Source organism: Stegodyphus dumicola, chromosome 10, assembly GCF_044657685.1.
Source record: "Stegodyphus dumicola isolate Sdum_Otavi_A_Nest chromosome 10, ASM4465768v1".
In the NCBI taxonomy this organism is placed as follows: domain Eukaryota; kingdom Metazoa; phylum Arthropoda; class Arachnida; order Araneae; family Eresidae; genus Stegodyphus; species Stegodyphus dumicola.
In genome coordinates this window covers 122,205,524-122,225,279 of record NC_140777.1, presented here as the reverse complement: position 1 = coordinate 122,225,279, position 19,756 = coordinate 122,205,524, and the positions used below count along the sequence as shown (strand labels likewise).

The 19,756-nt window shown below is 31.7% G+C and overlaps 1 protein-coding gene across 3 annotated transcripts in view; it reads left to right on the top strand.

Annotated features, from left to right (window-relative positions):
* The window catches only part of LOC118194202 (uncharacterized), an 85,471-nt gene that overhangs the window by 11,173 nt on the left and 54,542 nt on the right, over window positions 1–19,756 (top strand). For all 3 annotated transcript variants that reach the window (XM_085825467.1, XM_085825465.1, XM_085825466.1), the window contains 3 exons: window positions 7,027–7,073; window positions 7,396–7,485; window positions 12,186–12,333. In XM_085825467.1, coding sequence (XP_085681593.1) covers window positions 7,027–7,073; window positions 7,396–7,485; window positions 12,186–12,333 — 285 coding nt within the window. The remainder of the gene's footprint in view (window positions 1–7,026; window positions 7,074–7,395; window positions 7,486–12,185; window positions 12,334–19,756) is intronic.

Below are 19,756 nucleotides of genomic sequence, written 5' to 3'. Positions count from 1 at the left end.
GATATAGAAAACACAATTTGAATTTTGTCATTCAGGCCAGTAGAACGGGAGATATAGAACAGTCCCCTTCCTCCCCCCTTTTTTTGCGCAGTGTACATCATAAAGCAAAAATTTTTGTCAAATCAGGAGCAGTTTTTATTTGACAAAACAGTATTATGTGATTTGTTTTTCTTTCAATTTCAAAAGTTCGTTAGCTAAATTGTTAAGTTTTGAAATATTCATTAGTAGATCAGAAGTTGTCACTAATAATCATCTTACAATGTCTCATATCCTTAGTATGTAAATTTTAAATACTGTAGCTTTTTCTTTGCAGTTATCATCATTCTCATCTTCACCATCAGCAACAGCAGTTGTTGTTGCTTGTGTCTATAATGAAACCTATCTGCAAAATATAATTAGGAGTGGTATTTACTTAAACAATATCTGAATTAACACATTTGTCAAGTGAAAGCTACATTATGTACACTTGCAAATATTAATTCATCTGAGACATCAGATTTTTTCATTTAAAGGTGATGAACCCATGTGGGAAGAGGATTATATTCATTATGTTCCTGTGAAGGGTCCAGTAAGAAAGTATATTTAGCAAGCATGTTTAAAATAATTTTAAGTGCACTGTAAAGCTATTTTTTTTCATATTGGTGTAAAATATTGCATCTGAGGCAGTTTTCTTTCCCCCTCTTTCCTTTTCTTTTCTTTTCTTTTCTTTTTTTTTTTTTTTTGATTAAATTTTTAACAAGAAACTTTATTATTGAGATTTTTAATCACACTTTGGTCCTGTGGTATAAAATATTTGTAATGTTTTGTAAAAAAGCTAGTTCAGTTGATTTTAAGTATACAAGATCACTTCCAGGAAAGTTTCGTTTTTCTTGAGGCTGTTCTTATTACATTGTATAAAATCATAACATTATTGTTTTTTTTCCTTTTAATTTGCTAACATATCAAAGATTCTGGTCTAAAATTTTGTCATAGTAAGTTCTCTGAAATTCCACAAGTCCTTGCAAATTGCATTAGTGAAGTTCTCTGCCTCTTTTTTTAGTTTAGTCTGTATTCTGTCATTTTAAGCAATGAGATTCATTTCAAATTAGTTGGGGAATGTGGAATATAAGAACAAGTTTAAAATAATGCTTTTTCTCTGAATCATTCTTCCTTTTTCTTGTTCTTTCAGTGAAGAAAAGTAGATGAATAATATAAAGAAGAGAAAAATATATCAAAAAATAGCAACCATTAATAATAGGATAAAGATTGTTTCATTAACAGGAAAATGTCTGGGAACTTAAAAATATGTGTGACACAAGTGATGAATCAGCATAAGCTAAAGTGACCTAATTAATGACATTCATATTAAATCTGATGTGTGCAATAAATTCAGGGCTGTATATTTAGCTGGTGTTTTTTACAACTTGACTGCAAGCAGAATGGCTGTTTATCTAGGTGATATTACAGTGAGGTTTGACTATATTTTATGGTTTAGTGATATATAAAATATTTTCTTAAGGACTGTAAGTTGACAATTGTAATTTTATAGATAAGTCTGTCAAATCTTACTTTCAGGCCTTATAAATGTATGAGAAAGGAAAGTTTATCTGTTTCATTCTGCAAATTTAATCCTAGTCTTACTTTTTAAAATGTATTTACATTTTTGAAGTATTTTTGTATATTTATAGTATTATAGCTGAAAAATTAATTTATACTGTTGATATTAGCTAACAAACACATAAAATCATACTAAACTGTCATTCTAGTATTTCATTAATTTTGAATTGTCTAATACCTCATCTTGTACTGCTTGTTGCATTTATACTTGTTAACTTTTTAAATTGCAATGAAATTAATAATTCAGGATTGATTATTTTTATGTAAATACTTTAATAGTTACTTTGATGATTCTTTGGCTTTATGTAATAACATACAGTCAAAAGTCGTTAATCCGGACTTGTCGGGACTTCGGCGATTCCGGATTATCGATTTTCCGGATTATAGATCATCAGTTTAAATCTCGTAAGATGGCATGCAGAAATTCTAAAATTAAAAATATGAAACCGTAATTTATGAAGTAAAGAACAGTTTTGATCTAAAGGGTATCAAAAGTTACAAACAAACAAACAAAAAAAAAAAAAGCTTAATATTTATTTGTTTACTTTATTAAACATTTCTTTCAATGTAAGTTGTTTCGTTTTTTATGTGATAATACATTCTCTTTAATTCTATAAACAGACATAATTTCTTGTTCAGTTACAAAGTTCCGCTGTTCAAGTCCTATAATTGCTGTGTCGAGAACACAGACTAATTTGTCAATCGAAATTTTTTCGTTTTCAATAACCTCTGTCACTTTCTTCGCTATCGAAAGCGAATTATAATGACGAGGAACTTGTTTTAAATCATATCAAAGACGGAGCATATCGAGATGAAATACTACATTTGGTAAGGAATTATAAGCCAAATAAAATAAAAACATCTGCGCTGAAGATAAGGATAGTGCTGACAGATCAACTTCCAATTCATTATGTGCCCGCCGCGGCGATCCCCCCGCCGAGCAGTGTGAAATTGATAAACAGATTTCGGATTTCAAAACATACTTTCGCTTTAGATCCTTTACATATTAACAAATATATATCGGAAATTCTATTTGATATAATCGAAAGTTTAAGCTTACTTTTATAAAATTGCTCTTACAGTCTGCAAAAAATAATAAGCGGGATTCAATTCGAAAATTAAGGAACAATGCAATCATCAACATTAACTGAAATAGATAATTAGATAATTTTAGCTTATATGTCCATTATACATAAAACGCGCACGCGAAAACATATTCTGCACTTGCACATACTGATATGCGCAGTCGTAAAAGGTCTTACGCGCATGCGTATGCGCATGTGTCAACGCGCCGCATGCGCAGAAAGTTTTTAGTTTTGAGGTCCGGATTATAGATCATTCCGAATTATGGGTGTCCGAATTAACGACTTTTGACTGTATTTATTAAGACTAGTTAGCTGAACATTACTGTATGGTTCTGCACTACTGTTAAGTGCTAATCTACTGCCACCGTAAAGATAATCATCCCGTTTGCCTTCTAGCTGCAGTAATTACAATTGAAAGTGAAGTTTCAATATCAATGTGCTTACATCACTGTGACAGTTATATAAAACTGAGACGTGTGACAAAAATCAAATGTTTTGCTTGTGTGAAATAAGTCAATGGGAAATACAGATAACACATGTCTAAGTAAGCCTTTGCCCTAAGTATTCATGAAGCAAATGTGGTTTGAAGCAAAAGCCAGTGAATCAAGTCAAACTGCAGGAAGATGTAGCAGAGTAACTAGTTAGCAACATTTGTCTCTCTCAGTGTGATAATAGATATACTTACTTTAATTAATTAGCATTCTATTGGTTGTTGACAAAAGTAAATAGTAAATATTAATATAAAACCTTATAACCATTTTCTATTCTTCTCTGAAATGTACTCATTGATGTTGATTCTCCATAGATTGTTTTAAAATATTTGTCTGTGTCTTTCCTTAAATCTTTGTCAGTCGTTACTACCTAAAAATTCTTAGTTTCCAAATTCTTGCATTATTTCAAGTATCTTTTCTTTTAACATGACACCTGATATGGGTACTTGTTTGAAGAAGTATAAGAACCGTTGTTTTAACTTCATGAAAGTTTAACATTGGCTTTATTTCCTTTTTATATGCTGTTCTTAAGCTGTCACTTCTATTATTACTTACGTCTCTGTGATCTGGTGGTGCAATGAGGAGCAGAGAACTTTGAAGGACAGGGTAGATGCAAAGATTGAGTATCACAGGTGCAGTGCCCTCAGCACCTACCAGAGCGTTAGAGATTGTATTATGTCTGGATCCCTTGGACATCTTCATTTGCAGTTTTGCTAAAATGACTGCATATAAAATGAATGATGCTGCAAAATCAATGGTATGCCTTCCTGATGCCTTCCGACATCATGGAAATGATTTGCATGTTTGACAGGCCATTTGGGGTAGCTTATCCCATTAGGGATGAATGGAATGGCAATTAAGTTCAGTTTAAACGCTGTTGATCTAATCTGGTTCACAGATGGCTCAAAGAAAGGCAACATTTCAGAACTGGGAGTATATGGAGTATCATCTGAAATTAATCTCTTTACAGGTTTTGGGAAGAAGCTTATGCCTCTGTCTTTCTGGCAGAGGTTCTCACTATTACTAACTCTCTACAAATAAATGTAAAAGGCTACCACAGTAAGCAGATTCTCATTTTCAATGATAGTCAAGCAACACTAAAGGCTTTATACTCATTTCAAACATCCAAAATTAATCTCTTTACAGATTTTGGGGAGAGGCTTATGCCACTGTCTTTCAGGCAGAGGTTCTTGCTATTACTGTCTACAAATAAATGTAAAAGGCTACCACAGCAAGCGGATTCTCATTTTCAGTGACAGTCAAGCAGCCCTAAAGGCTTTATACTCATTTTCAAACATCCAAAATTAATCTCTTTACAGGTTTCGGGAAGAGCTTTTGCTGTTTTTCAGGCAGAGGTTCTTGCTATTACTAACTGTCTGCAAATAAATGTAAAAGGCTACCACAGTAAGCGGATTCTCATTTTCAATGACAATCAAGCAGCCCGAAAGGCTTTATACTCATTTCAAATAAAAGCCAAGATTGTTTTGGAATGCAGAAACCTTCCAAGAGAACTGGCAGCTAGAAACAAGGTAATCCTATTCTGGGTACCTGGACTTAAGGGTACAAGGTATTTCTCCTGCCTTCTTAGCATGCCTTCTTGGTGTAATGATCAGCATGCTCAGTGCATATTCTAAAGGTCCCGAGTCCCAGCAAGGGCATTGCTAATTTTTCATGTCTGCTGTTTTAAAAAAATACCTAATGACTCTAAGGGAATTGAAGATAATGAAAAGGAAGATTGAACTTACAGGATTGTCTTTTAATGCAATAGGTGTTTAGTATTGTATCGCTTTTGTAGTATCAGTATGAAGACTGCAAATAATGTCCTTCTTAAATGGGAAAAAAAGGAGATGAATAATTTTGGTATGATTCTTGTGGACAAAATCATACTAAAAGTGTGATTATCAGACCTTTGGCTAAGATTGCCTCTGAAATACTTAGGTGCTCAAGATTGAAGATAAAAATAATCGTGGCCTTCATCACGGGCACTACTATTTCAGAAAACATCTTCATACTTTCAACAAGACGTTTTTAACAAGACCCTATATGCAGGAAATGCTGTAAGAACAAGGAAGCAGTCTGCAATATTATATATGTTAGTGTGATGTGCCGTATTATATATTAATGTGATGCCCTTGCCATCATTCACTTGACTACTTAGGTATTCTCAATACAAAAGAGTTATGTGTGAGCTGTATTAAGAGGCAGTCAGACTTTATAAACAAAGTGGGCGACCCGAACAAATAGAGCTAGGAAGCATTGGGTGTGATGCATTTGGCATAAAATGCTATTTAGCAAAGGTTCCTGATACGTAACAGACTGAACCTGAAGACCACTTCTTAAGGTTCTGCCTTTTGGTACAAAAATATTATTCCAAATATTGAGCTATTTAGCAAATGCTGCAAGTATTTCTCGATTAATTTAGCTTTATGATTTAATTTCTATGAATGAATGTTTGCCACCATTTTTGTAAAGAAGCAAAATTGAATCATCGTACTGTTTCCCCAAGATTCTGTAGAAAGAACTATTGCTCAAATTTTTAGGATATTTTAAAAATATACAAGAAATGAAATTGCTTAGTGGTTGGAATTCCTACCATTCATTCCATTTCCAGAAAAGTAAATAACTGTGGCTGAGGAATAGTGGGTGTATCCTTTCTCAAGAAATGACATACAATGTCCTTTTGGGAAATAAGTACAGAATCGGTTAAAATCTGTAAAGGATTTATCCCACTAGGAGAGCAAGTTGATGAAATTCAACAAAAATTGCAGATATAATATGGGGGGGCGGGGAATTGATTAAAAGCAGGGCAAAGGAGCATGATCTTTTCTGACAGTTTCTACATTTTTGACAGATACTTTTGAATTACCTTGTCTGTGTATATCCATCCACATCCATCCATATATACATATAAGCAAAAAAAAAAAAAAAATCTGAAATGTTTCAGATTTTAAATTACGTCCAAAGGGGTGTTTTTTAACATTTTGTGTGTTACCTTTCTTTATTAAATATCATGTTCCTCGCACTTAAACCATAAGATCCAGTGCAACAGCAATATCACAAAATAGTTTTAAAACGAGCATATCTTTAGAATTTCCGATACAGAGACTCACACGCTGGAGATAAAAATGTTTTTTCTGCACAACGTTGCCATAGCTCGCTTTGAAATCCTTGAGTTTGTTAATCAAAAATTCGTCAAAGCTTTAAAAAATAGGAAATCGATCATAAAACAAATTTCAAATTTCAAATTTGGTCTTCCACATGCTCATATTCGTTGGAGGATTACGTTATTCAAAATTCGATGACTCTATGTACCATTGTTTTATCACTATACGAGAAATATACATACATTTATGCAGATTTTTCATTATTTAATTTCTTCAAATATAATGCAGGACTCTAACATTTTGTGGCAACAGTTTGAAAAGTGAACCGACATTTATGAGTCCGACGCAAAATGCCAAAACGAAACTAATAGTCCTTCGGGATTCAAATCCCTTTGGACTAATTATTATTTAAAATTTACTGAGATGCAAAAAATAATAGCGCACTGCTTTTTATGGGAATATTCTGAATTATTTTGATATACTAATTAACTAGAGATTTTAATTTTATATATTTTGAATTTGAGTTAATTTGATAAAGCAGTGGTATGTCATTAATAATTTGTGGTATATGCAATTCTGTGCTCCTGCATATTAATATCTATTCAGCTTTATACAAAACGGTATATTTTGTTAATCTCTTTTTATAACTTTAAGTATTTTTAGAAATTTGTGTAAAGTAAACTTGAATAAAAATTGATGAGAATTTTGTATTTTTGTTCCTAATTTTTTCAATATATTTCCTTTTTATAGCCATATCCTGAAGATCCTGCTGACTTCAAGCCACTTTCAGTTGAAGAGTAAGATGTCTGTTTAAGTTTTTTTTTTTTTTTTTTTTTTTTTTTTTCTCTCTCATTGGAATGAATATGAGGTGGTACTGTAGCTGAATGCCATTAATCAGTCATGTTTTGAAATATCTGCTTTTGCTTAGTATAGTCTGTGATGTATTCGCTAGATTGAGATTTATTTTTATGCTTAGCTTTTGTTTTTCTGCTTTAAGATAACATTATAAAAATTCTATTAACTGTTACCTTCATGTTAATTTATGCAGTTGACATAATAAGATCTATTAATTTTCACACTGCATATAAATTGCATATTTTTAAAAATTTTTTTATTCAGATGGCAAAAAATAAAAAGTGAAAAAAGACAGAAGGACCAACAAAAAAAATTGAAGATGTCAGAAAGTAGAAAGCATTTAGCTAATGTTAGGTAAGTGTGCTTGGTATTTTCTTTTGTAATTTCCAGGTGGGGAAGGGCACTTTTTTTAAACACTTTTTTTTTTCAGTTGTATTAACTGAGTTTTCAATCCTGAAGTCTGGAATGTCTTTGATCTTTTGGTAAATTGGGGATAAGAGAAATTACTTCATCTCAAGTGATTTGAAAAGTTAAAATATGCTCTGGTGAATAGTTTTTCAGTTAGTAAAAATATTGGTACTTTTCCGTTTTGCCGGCGCAGGCGATAGAGTCCCCAGTAGTGGTACAACTAATGCCAAATGGAATATCCTCACTGGTAACCTTTTACGCATCGTTTCCAAAACAAGTCGCAGCCATTTCTTATCAGATTGAATGTTTCTTTCAATACTGGAATCAGTTAGATAGAATTTTTACCAGATTGTTCAATTTTATGCCTGAAGACCATTCGCGTAATTAAGTCAATTAGGATGCAATCACACTGCTCACCCGAAGGCAAAAATATATAAAAGGCAAAGTCGAGGGTTAAATTGTCAATTCTAATGAGAATGCACTGCGGTTTTACATAATTTCTGAGTAAGCTGTTCGTATGAATTTAAATAACTCCTGCATTTAAACTTGCATTCCAAATCAAGATTTAACTTGAAATTAATGTGGATAATTACTGAGAGAATTAGATTTTTGTAGCGTAGTTTACGTGAGGTGCACGTAAATTGTGGGATCTCGCGTAAATATTCGGGATGTTGAACCATGAAAGCATAGTAAATTGTTAAATTAAAATGCTTTTTTACAAATTTATTGGCTTTTTACAGTTTTAAACATTAAAATGTGTATGTCTTCAAAATAAAAAAAAAAATCTTAGCATACAACATACACATCTAACATTTGTTATGTGTGTGCTGTATGTTGTCGTCAATGAAGTCTGCTTGGCGAGATTTGTGCCGGCAAAACATAAAGGTACAAAAATATTTTGGGCATTAGTATTGTATGAATTTGTTTATTTTTTGTGTTGCTTTTTTAAGCTAATTGTCACATATACTGATCATATGGTGTTTGCAGCATAATAATATGGGTTTTAAAAAAGGGCTTTGCACTGCTGTTTTACTTCAGAAAATATAACTACATTATTGCTGAAACAAACAGCTTATCCTTTTGAAAGATTGAGTAAAGATAATACTTAAATAAATGGATTTTTGCTTAAACTTTCCAAAACATGAAGTCCGTAACAGATTTTTTTGCACATCACAAAAAAAAAAAGGAATAATAAAAAGAATGCTGGAAATTAAAATGGCTAATAACTAGGAATTATGTATGTGTTTTTAAATAACAAATCAAGTTATTAAATAAAGTTATAAGAGAAAAACATCCTATAATAAATGAATTACATGACCTGCAGCAGGAAGGTATTGTATCAAAATAGCATATCTTGAAATTATAGAATCATTATGTCATTATGTAAGTAACATAATGACAGTTTCATTATGTTACTTTCGCATTAAGTATTCAATATGAGTTTTTGGTTATCTAGAGAGAATGTTTTCCAGTTAAAGTCAATTCATATTAAATTATCATTAAAAATTTAAAGAAGTTAGAATATTCTGGTTTTTTGGTAAAAAAGACAGAGTTAAATTAATAATTCTGAGATTTTAAAAATAATAAATCTTACTTTTAGAATAAATTAAGAACATTTATATTAATTGGCTGGAAAAAAATTGTTTCACGAAGAATGTTTTATATGGCTGTGTAAATATCTGCAACATTAAAATAAAAAATCATTCTTACTATTTAAAATTTATGGCTCATTTTCCTGTATGTAGAGAGCATTTGAAGTAGACAACTGATTTATAGTATGGTATGCTGTGTAAATTCTCTGTTTTATCTATAAAAACTTGATTTAGGTATTGGTATGTATCATATGTTTAAAGTTTCATGCCTAAGACATACTATATATAAATGTAAAGTGAAACTTACATTTATATATACTTATGTCTTAGGCATGAACTCTTAACTTTGAAGGGTGGGAAAATGGCAGTTAAATAAGTATTGTGCTAATATGCAAAGAAATTTTTTTTATTGATATTTTCAAGTGTTGAAAGTTTTACTAAACAGCTGATAACTGGCAGAAATTTTAAACTTCTAATTATTTTTTCATTTATTTTGAACCAAATATATGCCTTCAAATAAAAGTATAAAACAGTTAATTGTTAAATTAAAAGATAAAATATAGCATAAAATATTTAATGATTCAAGTAAAAAAATTATATTATTTTGTTAAATATTATTTATCGATGTATATTATATCTTAAACTTTAAAAAATACTTATGTTTAAAAACTTTATTGTTATATTAAATTTCATGCCACCCAGATGGTATAGTGGTTTAGGGGAGCCTGACTGCGATACCGAAGGGCCCGGGTTTGAATCCCGGAGACGGCATGGATGTAAAAATTGTCTGTCTTTTCATAGGTGGCAAAGGTGGCCTACCTATTAGGTGCCTCCATAATAAAGAGACCACCACATCTGGCCTTAAGAGTAGCCGATGCTGGCATAGGCAAGTGCCCACAATTAGAAAAAAAAATTTGAATTTCATGTTCTATCCCCATTCTGCAGACTTTTATTTCATGGAAAATGTATAAGAAACAGATTGAGTTTAAGTATCATGTTATTTCTATGCAGAGAATTCAAAATATATTTTCACACCTCTAATACCATTATACACTCTTTTGCAAAAAAAATAGAAGCACCATGAAGGAAGTGGTTGTTTTGGATGAAATTGAATTACACAGATAATAAAATAATTAAAAAAAAAAGGGGTCATGGTACCTGTTCACGGCTGACAATCACCCATTGAGTGTTCAAATTAGTAGTTGGTTGAACTGCCCCTGGCGTCAATGCATGCTTGAATTCATTGAGGCAAGGAGTGGTAGAGGTTACTAATGTCATCCTGTGACACATTCTGCCAGGCATTCAACAGTTGTCGCTACAGATCTGCAATATTTTGTGGTGCCTGAATCTGGCGGCCTACTATGTCCCAACTATGTCCCAGACATGCTCAATTGGTAAAAGGTCAGTTGAGCTTTCTGGACGAGGAAGAGTATCAACCTCACGGAGACAGTCCAGACATATATGCAAGTGGTATGTTATCTGGCATTATCTTGCTGGGAAATGACCCCAGGATGACGTGTCATGAAGGGTAATGCAACTGCGCACAGGATGGTATCAACATATCGTTGAGCTGTTAAAGATGTATGGAAGATGACTAAAGATGACCTCCTGTCATAAGAAATAGCGCCACACGCCATCACACAAGGGGTTATGGCTGTATGCCTTTGTAAAACAAAGGCTGATTGGGATTGCTGATCCCATCTTCTCCAGACACGAACACAGTGATCATCTGCTTCAAAAGGGAAGCGGGATTCATCGCTGAACACTATACAATGCCAGTCTGATGGCAGCCATGATAATCGGCTGCGACACCATTCCAGACGACTCTGTCGATGTTGTAGGGAAAAAGGCAAATGTCTTAAAGGCCTCTGTGTGTGTGACCCCTCCTCAGACAAGTGCTGTGAGATGGATGGTACCACAGGAGGTATAGACGTGGCTGTAGTGCGTTGAATAGTCGACAATGATACTGTTGGGGTGTTTCAGGCCTGGCGAACAATCGTACTATCTTGCCTCGCATTTGTCATCCTTGGTGTTCCAGAGCCTTCATTTTCTCGGCAATTTTGTTGTAGCAACCATTGCTGCCAACATCTTTGCACAGCAGTGTCTGTACGCTGCAAGTGGCGGCCTATTGCTCGATATGACCACCCAGCTTCACGCAACTTTACAATGCGACCATGTTCGAAGTCGTTTAGTTGTCTGTAAGGTCTTCGATATCATCGTAATGGCATCTTCAGTTGCTTTTTTGCGGAATTACAATGGCAGCAACAAGAAAAGATAAATTTTCCACCTCTGTTACTGGTTTTATACTTTGCGAATTGCACACTAGAAATGCGCACTATTATCACAATTCTTGAAACCTTGATCATTTGCATGTTTGATCAAGATGTTTTTGCATACCAAATTTTGTCACAATTGCAAAAGTCCTTGGTGCTTCAATTTTTTTTTTTTTTTTTTTTTTTGCAAAAGAGTGTATATATCTGTTTGCTTTTCTTGCATATATTTTGTGATTCACATGTTTGTAAACAGTTTTAATTCACATTCACTATTCTGTAATTGTTTTGATGTTTTATGATTATCTCATTGTCTTTTTAAATTATTCCCCTGTTGATATGTAGATTTTTGGTAACTTAAACATATTTTCATGCAATCTTTTAACTTTCCATTCATGTGCTTTGAGAAGTTTTTGTTGTATGAAATATTTATTTTGTCATGCATGAGTAATCTTGTTAAAAGTGATTAAATGCTGCAATAATGCATTAAATTCAACTTTTTTTTTTTTAAAAATCTTTTATGTGGGTTTAAATGGAATAATATGTTACAGAATGTTTTGCATTCAGTTTGCTAGTCATTTACAGTTAAAAAGAATTGGAAGCAGATCTAAATTTCATTGGGTAGTAATGGTTAAGTAATTAAAAGTAATTATTCACATGCCCCTTGAAGACTAGGAGTTCCTTGTATTGTACATAGTTCTTCATACATGTTACATTTGACATTAACCTAGAATTATAGTTTTTATTTAAATAAAGGACATACAATTAATTATATTTCTTGCAGGGTTGTACAGAAAAATCTAGTATTTGTTGTTGGTCTGCCAGCAAGGCTAGCAGATGCAGAAGTCCTAAAGAAATATGATTATTTTGGAAAATTTGGCAAAATACATAAAGTAGTTGTGAATCAAAGTACATCATATGCTGGTTCTCAGGTAAACATTGTCTTTTATTATGAATCCATTAACTTATAAAGGTATAAATTTTCGGTTGATTTTTTACAACTTCAGAATACATCTTTAGAATACAACTTCAGAATACATCTTCAGCACGTTCTTAAAAATTTGATCGTAAGTAAATTTTTTGCTGCATTTTATGATTGAATATATTTAGGTCTTGCAATATGTTAATTAAATTATATTTGTTAAAAAAAAAAAGAATACATTTTTTACATTTAATGAAATGTTTATATTTTTGCCAATTGTATTACAAATTCTAAAGCAATCTGCCATAATCCTAACTTTTATCCTGTAAAATATCCATTAAAAGTATTTTATTACATTTTGTGGTATTTTATTGTTTTTCAGTATCTATTTATTTTGCATTCTTTTCTTTAAAGTAATAAAGATGTTACAAAGAGGAATATAAAATGGCGCTTTCCATTCTGCACCTGCCATGCATTTTGGGGTTTTTTTAATTGTAACCAGGGTTCGTATGGTCCTTAATAGCCCTTAGGCTTTTTGGAATCTATTATTGATCCTTAAAAGTCCTTAATTTCGGCCCAAATCCCCAGAAGTTCCTTAATTGTAATTGTCTAAAATTTCTATCTGTTTTTATGACTGCCATTTTGAGTGTGAATTAGCATTTTGGAGGAATATATTTAGCGATTCACTGTCAAATAAGATAATCTTTTGAATGGGTGAATGGGTTATTTGTTCCAATTTCTAATATAAATGTTGGGATATTGGAGTTTTTGAGTAAGGAGTCAAACATAAGCATTTGCAAATTATTTCATTTTTTCTAACAAAGAGTTCTTAAACAACTGTTCATTTTTGGGGGTGTAAATTCTTTTATTAAACAGTTCTAAATTTGAAGATTTTAAGATCAGTTTCTGAAGAAAATCTTTAATTCCAAGATCTGCAAAGTTTTCAACTTTTTTTTTTTTTTTTTTTTTCTCGCTGTCATATTCTAAAGTTCCATTTTTGTCACTTATTATACAATATTTTGAATCTGGAAAAAAAAAAAAAAAAAAAGATGTATGATGCTATCTTTTTTTTTTTTTTTTTTTTAAGCACAATTAATGAAACAGTTCTTAGCAAAAGCAAAATAGCTATGTAATTAATTAAAATGTTTGGTAAAAATATATTTACGGATGCCCCTTGGCGAATTTGGCTGTACATGGACACAGAGTTTGTGCAATTCTTTGACTTGTTATTTTGGCTTTGTGTAGCGGCAAAAAATCGCCACCATGCATCAACCTATTTTCACTTGAAACAAATATCAGAGAATTGCACAAACCTGGCGTTGCACACTCCCTGGACTTTGTCAACATACACATCGATCTATATTCAAGTAAAAAGTCAAAAGAGCAGCCAGCAAAATATATATAATCTCAATAAAATACATTTTAAATCAAACAATGAAATAACATAAAAAAAGAAATTAATCTTAGTACTAACCGTAGGAAATATCCACTTACCTTATTTATGAATTTTCGTGTCTTTTGTCAAACAAAATTCCTTAACAACATCCAAAAACTTCCTAAAATTATCTGAACTAGAATCTGTATAATGGTGTCGCCACTATATCTTTCACAGTGCCACTATATCATCCGACGTTCAACCATACACGTGTCCTTCCTACAAACAGGACACTTAATAATGGTTACTAAGTAAACTTTCATTTATGCACTAGTCAATTAATGTTTTTTTAATTTTCATTCCAAATCATACAGAAACTTCAAATTAATCTTACCACATTCAGCCATTTTACTGTGTAAACCACAAAATAGCAACATACTTCTTACCTAAAATGCCACACATACTTTCCAAATCTTTTCCCACAATTCTAATTGACTGCAGTCATGCAACCAATTACGTTATAATAGGGTTTCCATAACATTCAACTACACAGGTTACCATAAATGAAACAGCAACTTAGCAATAATGCAAGGGGCACCCTTAAATCTACTCTAACCAAATGTTTTCTTTTTAACTTTTTCAAGGTAAGAGTTTTCCCCATGTAATTGTCTCAGCATATTCAGAATTCTCAGATTATGCATCAGTTTTCTATATAAAATTAATTTTACACTTTCCCTTCATATTTTTTTTCCCGACAATATTTCTGGCTTTTTGCTGTTACAGAACTGGTAGGGATAATTTTTCTTTAGGATTTTAGATATTGCGGTTGGAAAGTTTAGAAGGATTTGAAGGAAAGATTTATAGACTCATGATTCTAAAAGATTCCAGAAAAACGTGACAAAATGAAAAATGTCTCCATGGTATTAACACATAATGGATGTATTTTGCAGAAAGTTTGCGATAAATTTCTTACTTTTTGGAGAACATTTGGAAGAACAATGAAAACATAATATTTGGGTGTTTTAATCTGAGACTAGAATCTTTTTCTTAACATGTTTATTTTCCCTTTATTTTCCTTACTTTTCACTAGACACAAGCATGGAAAATATCAAAAATGCTTCTAATCTTATCACATGGACAGGCATTAAAGAAAGGAATTTATTTATTAATAAAGAAATTGTAAATTGACAATTTAAAAGGTTCATATAGTGTGTCTTCATGCATCATACACAGGGCTGGTGCTAGGCATTTTCTTACCTAACACAATCTCTGTGGATCCTAAATCCTGCTGCTTAGTGCATTTCTAAATTCTGCTTTCAATGCCTGCTGTAAATTCTAAAAGTTTTGCCATTTCTAGATTTTGTTCTCAGTGTATCACTTAATTCTAAAAATTCTGACACACCAGCTCTGTAACTAGCCCTTACCATATATGTATTTCACATTTCTTCTGAATTTTCATATTACTAAAGAAGTAAAATTAACAGCTTTTTCTAAATGCATTTAGTTTTTTTTTTTTTTTTTTTAGAATAACAGAAGTCTTTAATAAAATCCAAAAATTCTCAAATGGACATAAAATGTGTTAAAGAAAAACTGAATACATGAAGAGAAAGAAAATTATTCTTCAAAGTTATGTACAGTTATTATGTAATTACCCAGTTGCTTATAATATCAGCCTTTATATAATTTCCCATATCTATATCCTCACCAGAATGCAAATCACAGTTTTTAAGCTGAGGTTTTTGGAGTGTAAGACACATAGACTCCAACTACTACGGATTCTCCATAGTTTCTACGGAAATTCATGAAAAACTACGAGCTACGAAAAGTATGGAAAAAACTACGGATTTTACAGAAACAAGAGCAGGAGAACCAGTATGCAAAACGGAACCAACTAATTCATCCGATGATTGGCTGAATACTCGTGTTATCATATATCACGTGTTGAGTGCATTCCTAGTTTTGAAGAATTAGCCAATCGTAGATCAGTAACTCCAACCGTTAACGACTTATCAATAGTTCCACCCAATTGTCTGTCTCCCAGGTTCCTCGCTGATGCGTGTTTAGGCTGCATTCGGCTGCATTGTGTAGTTTACGGCGAGAGCTTAGCGTGTGTCTTGTGAACTGTGAATCAGGTGAAAGATTTTTAATCATAATGCTGCCTCGAACGAAGAAGCCAAAATTATCAAAGCAGAAGTTTAAAGATTCATATTCTTCAGAATTTCCATGCATTAAAGCGTCCGAAATTTCTGTGAATCACGCACACTGCAGTGTATGCAACAAAGACTTCTCAGTTGCTCATGGCGGAAAAGATGACTGTAAACGGCATGTGTTTTCTCAAAAGCATATAGAACTTGGCACCATAAAATCTAAAGAAATAACAAATTTCTTAATAAAAGATGATGAAACAGATCCTATAAAAGCCGAATGCTATTTTGTTCGTTTTTTAATTGAACATAATCTACCGCTTTCTGTTTCGGATCATTCCAAAGAGCTTTTCAAAGCAATGTTTCCGGATTCTGCCATAGCAAAAAAATTTAGCTGTGGTAATACCAAAACTGCTGCTATTGTGAAAACGCTTGCAGAAAATACTGTTGCTGATATTATAAGATCAGTGTGCAGTACATCATTTTCTCTAAGTACTGATGGAAGTAATGATAACAATGATAACAAACTGTACCCATTGGTTATAACATACTACAGTAAAGAAAAGGGAGTGATAATTACTTCATTGATTTCTATTTTAGAATGCACGAATAATACAGGAGAAGGTATTTTTAATTGTATAAATGAAAACTTTAAAAACAAAGGTTTAGAATGGAAAAATTGCTTATCATTTTCTTCAGATAATGCTAGTAATATGATTGGAAAGTTTAAAGGTGTAGCATCATTTATCAAAATGCATCAACCAAGTATAATCACCCGAGGTTGTCCGTGCCACCTCTTGCATATAGCTGCAAAAAAAGCTACTGAAAAATTAATTGGCTCAGAAATTGAAATGTTGATAATAGATATATATTTTTACTTGGAGAAAAGTTCGAAACGGAAGCATAGCTTCAAAGTTGCTCAACAAATTTTGGGACAGAATGCAAAATCTCATAAAATTTTGAAATATTGCAGTACGAGATGGTTGTCTCTTTTAGAATCTATAACAAGGATTTTGGAACAGTGGGATGCTGTGATAAATTTTTTTGGAGATAAACCAGATAACAGTGAGAATGAAGGAAAGAGATTGCAAAACATTAAAAAAATTTTACAGTCACCGACCACCAAATTGTACTTGTTATTTTTGAAAAATACTTTGCCTTTGTTTATAACAGTAAATATTAATTTGCAACAACAAGCTCCTTATATACATAAATTGAGAAGAGAACTTTTTGAACTTTTAATGAATTTATTTGTTAGATTCGTAAAACCATCAGTAATTTCTAAAGAAAATGAAGATGTTACTCTAACGTCTATTCCATTTCAGAAGTATAGTAAACAAAAAGAAAATGAAAATTTAGTGATTGGTGCAGAAACAAGACTATATTTAAAAAATGCCAAGTTGAATGAAAGTGAAGTGAAATCATTTTTCAATTCTGTGCGAGCTTTTTTTGTAACTGCATGTTCATATATAATTGATAAATTTCCACTGAGTGATCCATTTCTAAAACATGCTGAAGTTGCTGACATCAACTTGAGAACTGAAGTCTCATTTTCATCTGTTCTTTACTTGATGAATACTTTTCCATCCATTATTGATGAAAAATGTCTTAATCAAGTAGAAATTGAATTTTCCATGTATCAAGTAGATGATTTGAAAGAAATTGTAGATTTGCGTATTGATATAGCATGGGGAGAAATTGCCAAACTAAAAAATATGAATGGGTGTATTAAATACAAAGTATTGCCTTCTGTAATGCTTGCTGTCTTAATAATACCTCATTCAAATGCAGCTTGCGAAAGAATTTTTTCTATTGTTAAAAAAAATCAGACGGAATTTCTACCAAATTTAGGTCTTAAAACTCTTGAAGCAGTTTTGATTGAAAAAATAAATATGCAGGCAAATGAAGAACTGTGTTATAAAAAAACATTCTCAAAATCAGAACTTAAGCTTGCTAAGCATGCTACATATAAATCTTTGCATTCATAAATTATGCGTATTTTGTTTAATACTTATATGTATCATTCTTGGTTATTTAAATTTTATTTCCCTGTAGAAATCATATCCAGAATAAAGATATGATTTATAGCTTCTGATTTTTTCTATGATTAGTAGTGATTTGAAGTACTTTTTATTAGTGAATGCTTGAGGAGTTAAAAGAAAATTTCTAATTAAATGTGCATATAATTTACAAGGTATATTTTTAATTATTCAGTTTTATATGTATATAGATTTTAAATGTAATAAAATTGATTACAATTAATTATTAATTTAAAATTAATGAATGGTTAATTACAACATACGCTACGTGCACATTTTTAAAGTTGTAAAAATGTCGTTCGCGCGTTGACTACTGACAAGGTTTGCTGAAGGTTGGAGTCTATGAAGACAGAGTGTGTTTCTGACCTCCGCTTGCTCTTTGCATTAGTTCCTCTCAGCTCTGACAAATTGTAATTATTCTTCTTTGCATTATCACTGCCGACATTTGAATTTGTTATTATAATAGAGTTACTGAGCCAGCTTAAATTAAATTGTATAGTCTTTGACCACTAGTCCATATTTCTAGTTTGAATCTGACTCTTCTTGTTTAATTACATTATGAGCTGTGATTGATTTTCCTAGCATAAGAACATGCCTTTATGTTCTAAGTTCTTTTAAATAAGAGGCCTTATTCAAACCGTTGTCTTACTTTGTAGTTACTTTCAGATGTAGTGATAATTTGCTTCACATTTGTGTGGGGGGGGGGTTGGATTATTTAACTTTTACCATGTCAAATAATCACTCATAGGTACATTGTGGAGAAGTTGACAAGTTAGGAGATAAAGCGTGCAGAAACTAGCAAGAGCATTGGTTTGCATATTAAGACAAATTTCTAATTGTTAGAAAAGATGCTTAAAGAGAAGGAAATCAATATAAATTAGCCAAAATGACTGAGAAGGCTTCAAATTAAAAAGACTCATAAATATTTTGCTGAATGCTGTTGTTACAAAACATAAATGCTTTTTAGCTTTTAATGTGTAATTATCTTAATGTAGTTTAAGAGTCGGTGTCGTAAATTACATGTATTTTAAACTGTGAAATTTTATTAGACTGTGATTTTAATAGGGCTTTTTTAACAAATATTGTTAAAAGTAAATAAAGTTTAATAGTGGCCATGTAAATCCATAATGACTAAGGTTATCTAATTACCTAATTCAATTATTTATAACTAATTGCTTACCTTTAAAAATTATCTCTGCATATTAAAGTGGGTTATTACCTTTCATTAATCCTTACCATGGTCACAAGATAAAACACAAAAATGTAAAAATTCATGTAAAACTTATTCTATGCATTTATTAAGACTTAACATAATACAGAATATCTTATTAAATATGCTTTAGTGACTTATTTGTAAGTGGGACTCTACATGAAGCTATTACACTGACTGCATCAGATCGTGACCTTCGAGAGGTGATGATCTGACGAAGGCCATGACACTTAATAAACATGGCGGAGCTTTCCGTCCGATGTTATCCTCGGAAAGTCATCTGGATTTTTAAATTTTCGTCGGAAATATAACTTTATCATGTTCCTTAATTAATTAAAATAGCTGAAAGAAAGGATGATTTATATACATACACACTTTTTAAGCTTTTTACAAATATTTTAATTAACTTTGTGCATAAATATAATTGAAAGAACCGAAAAACAAACGAACATTTTACAAAAATTTAAACGCTGATTGAAAATTGCCACTGTCATGATAAATTGGGAAGGGTTTCTAAGATAATAATTAATATTTTAGCTAGGCTCAAATATGAATTTATTCGCATTTCAGAGCAAAATATATAGCCATCAACTTCTATATCTCCAGCGTATGTAAATGAAATGCTATACAACTTAGCTAATAAATGTTATAAAAAAATATTACAT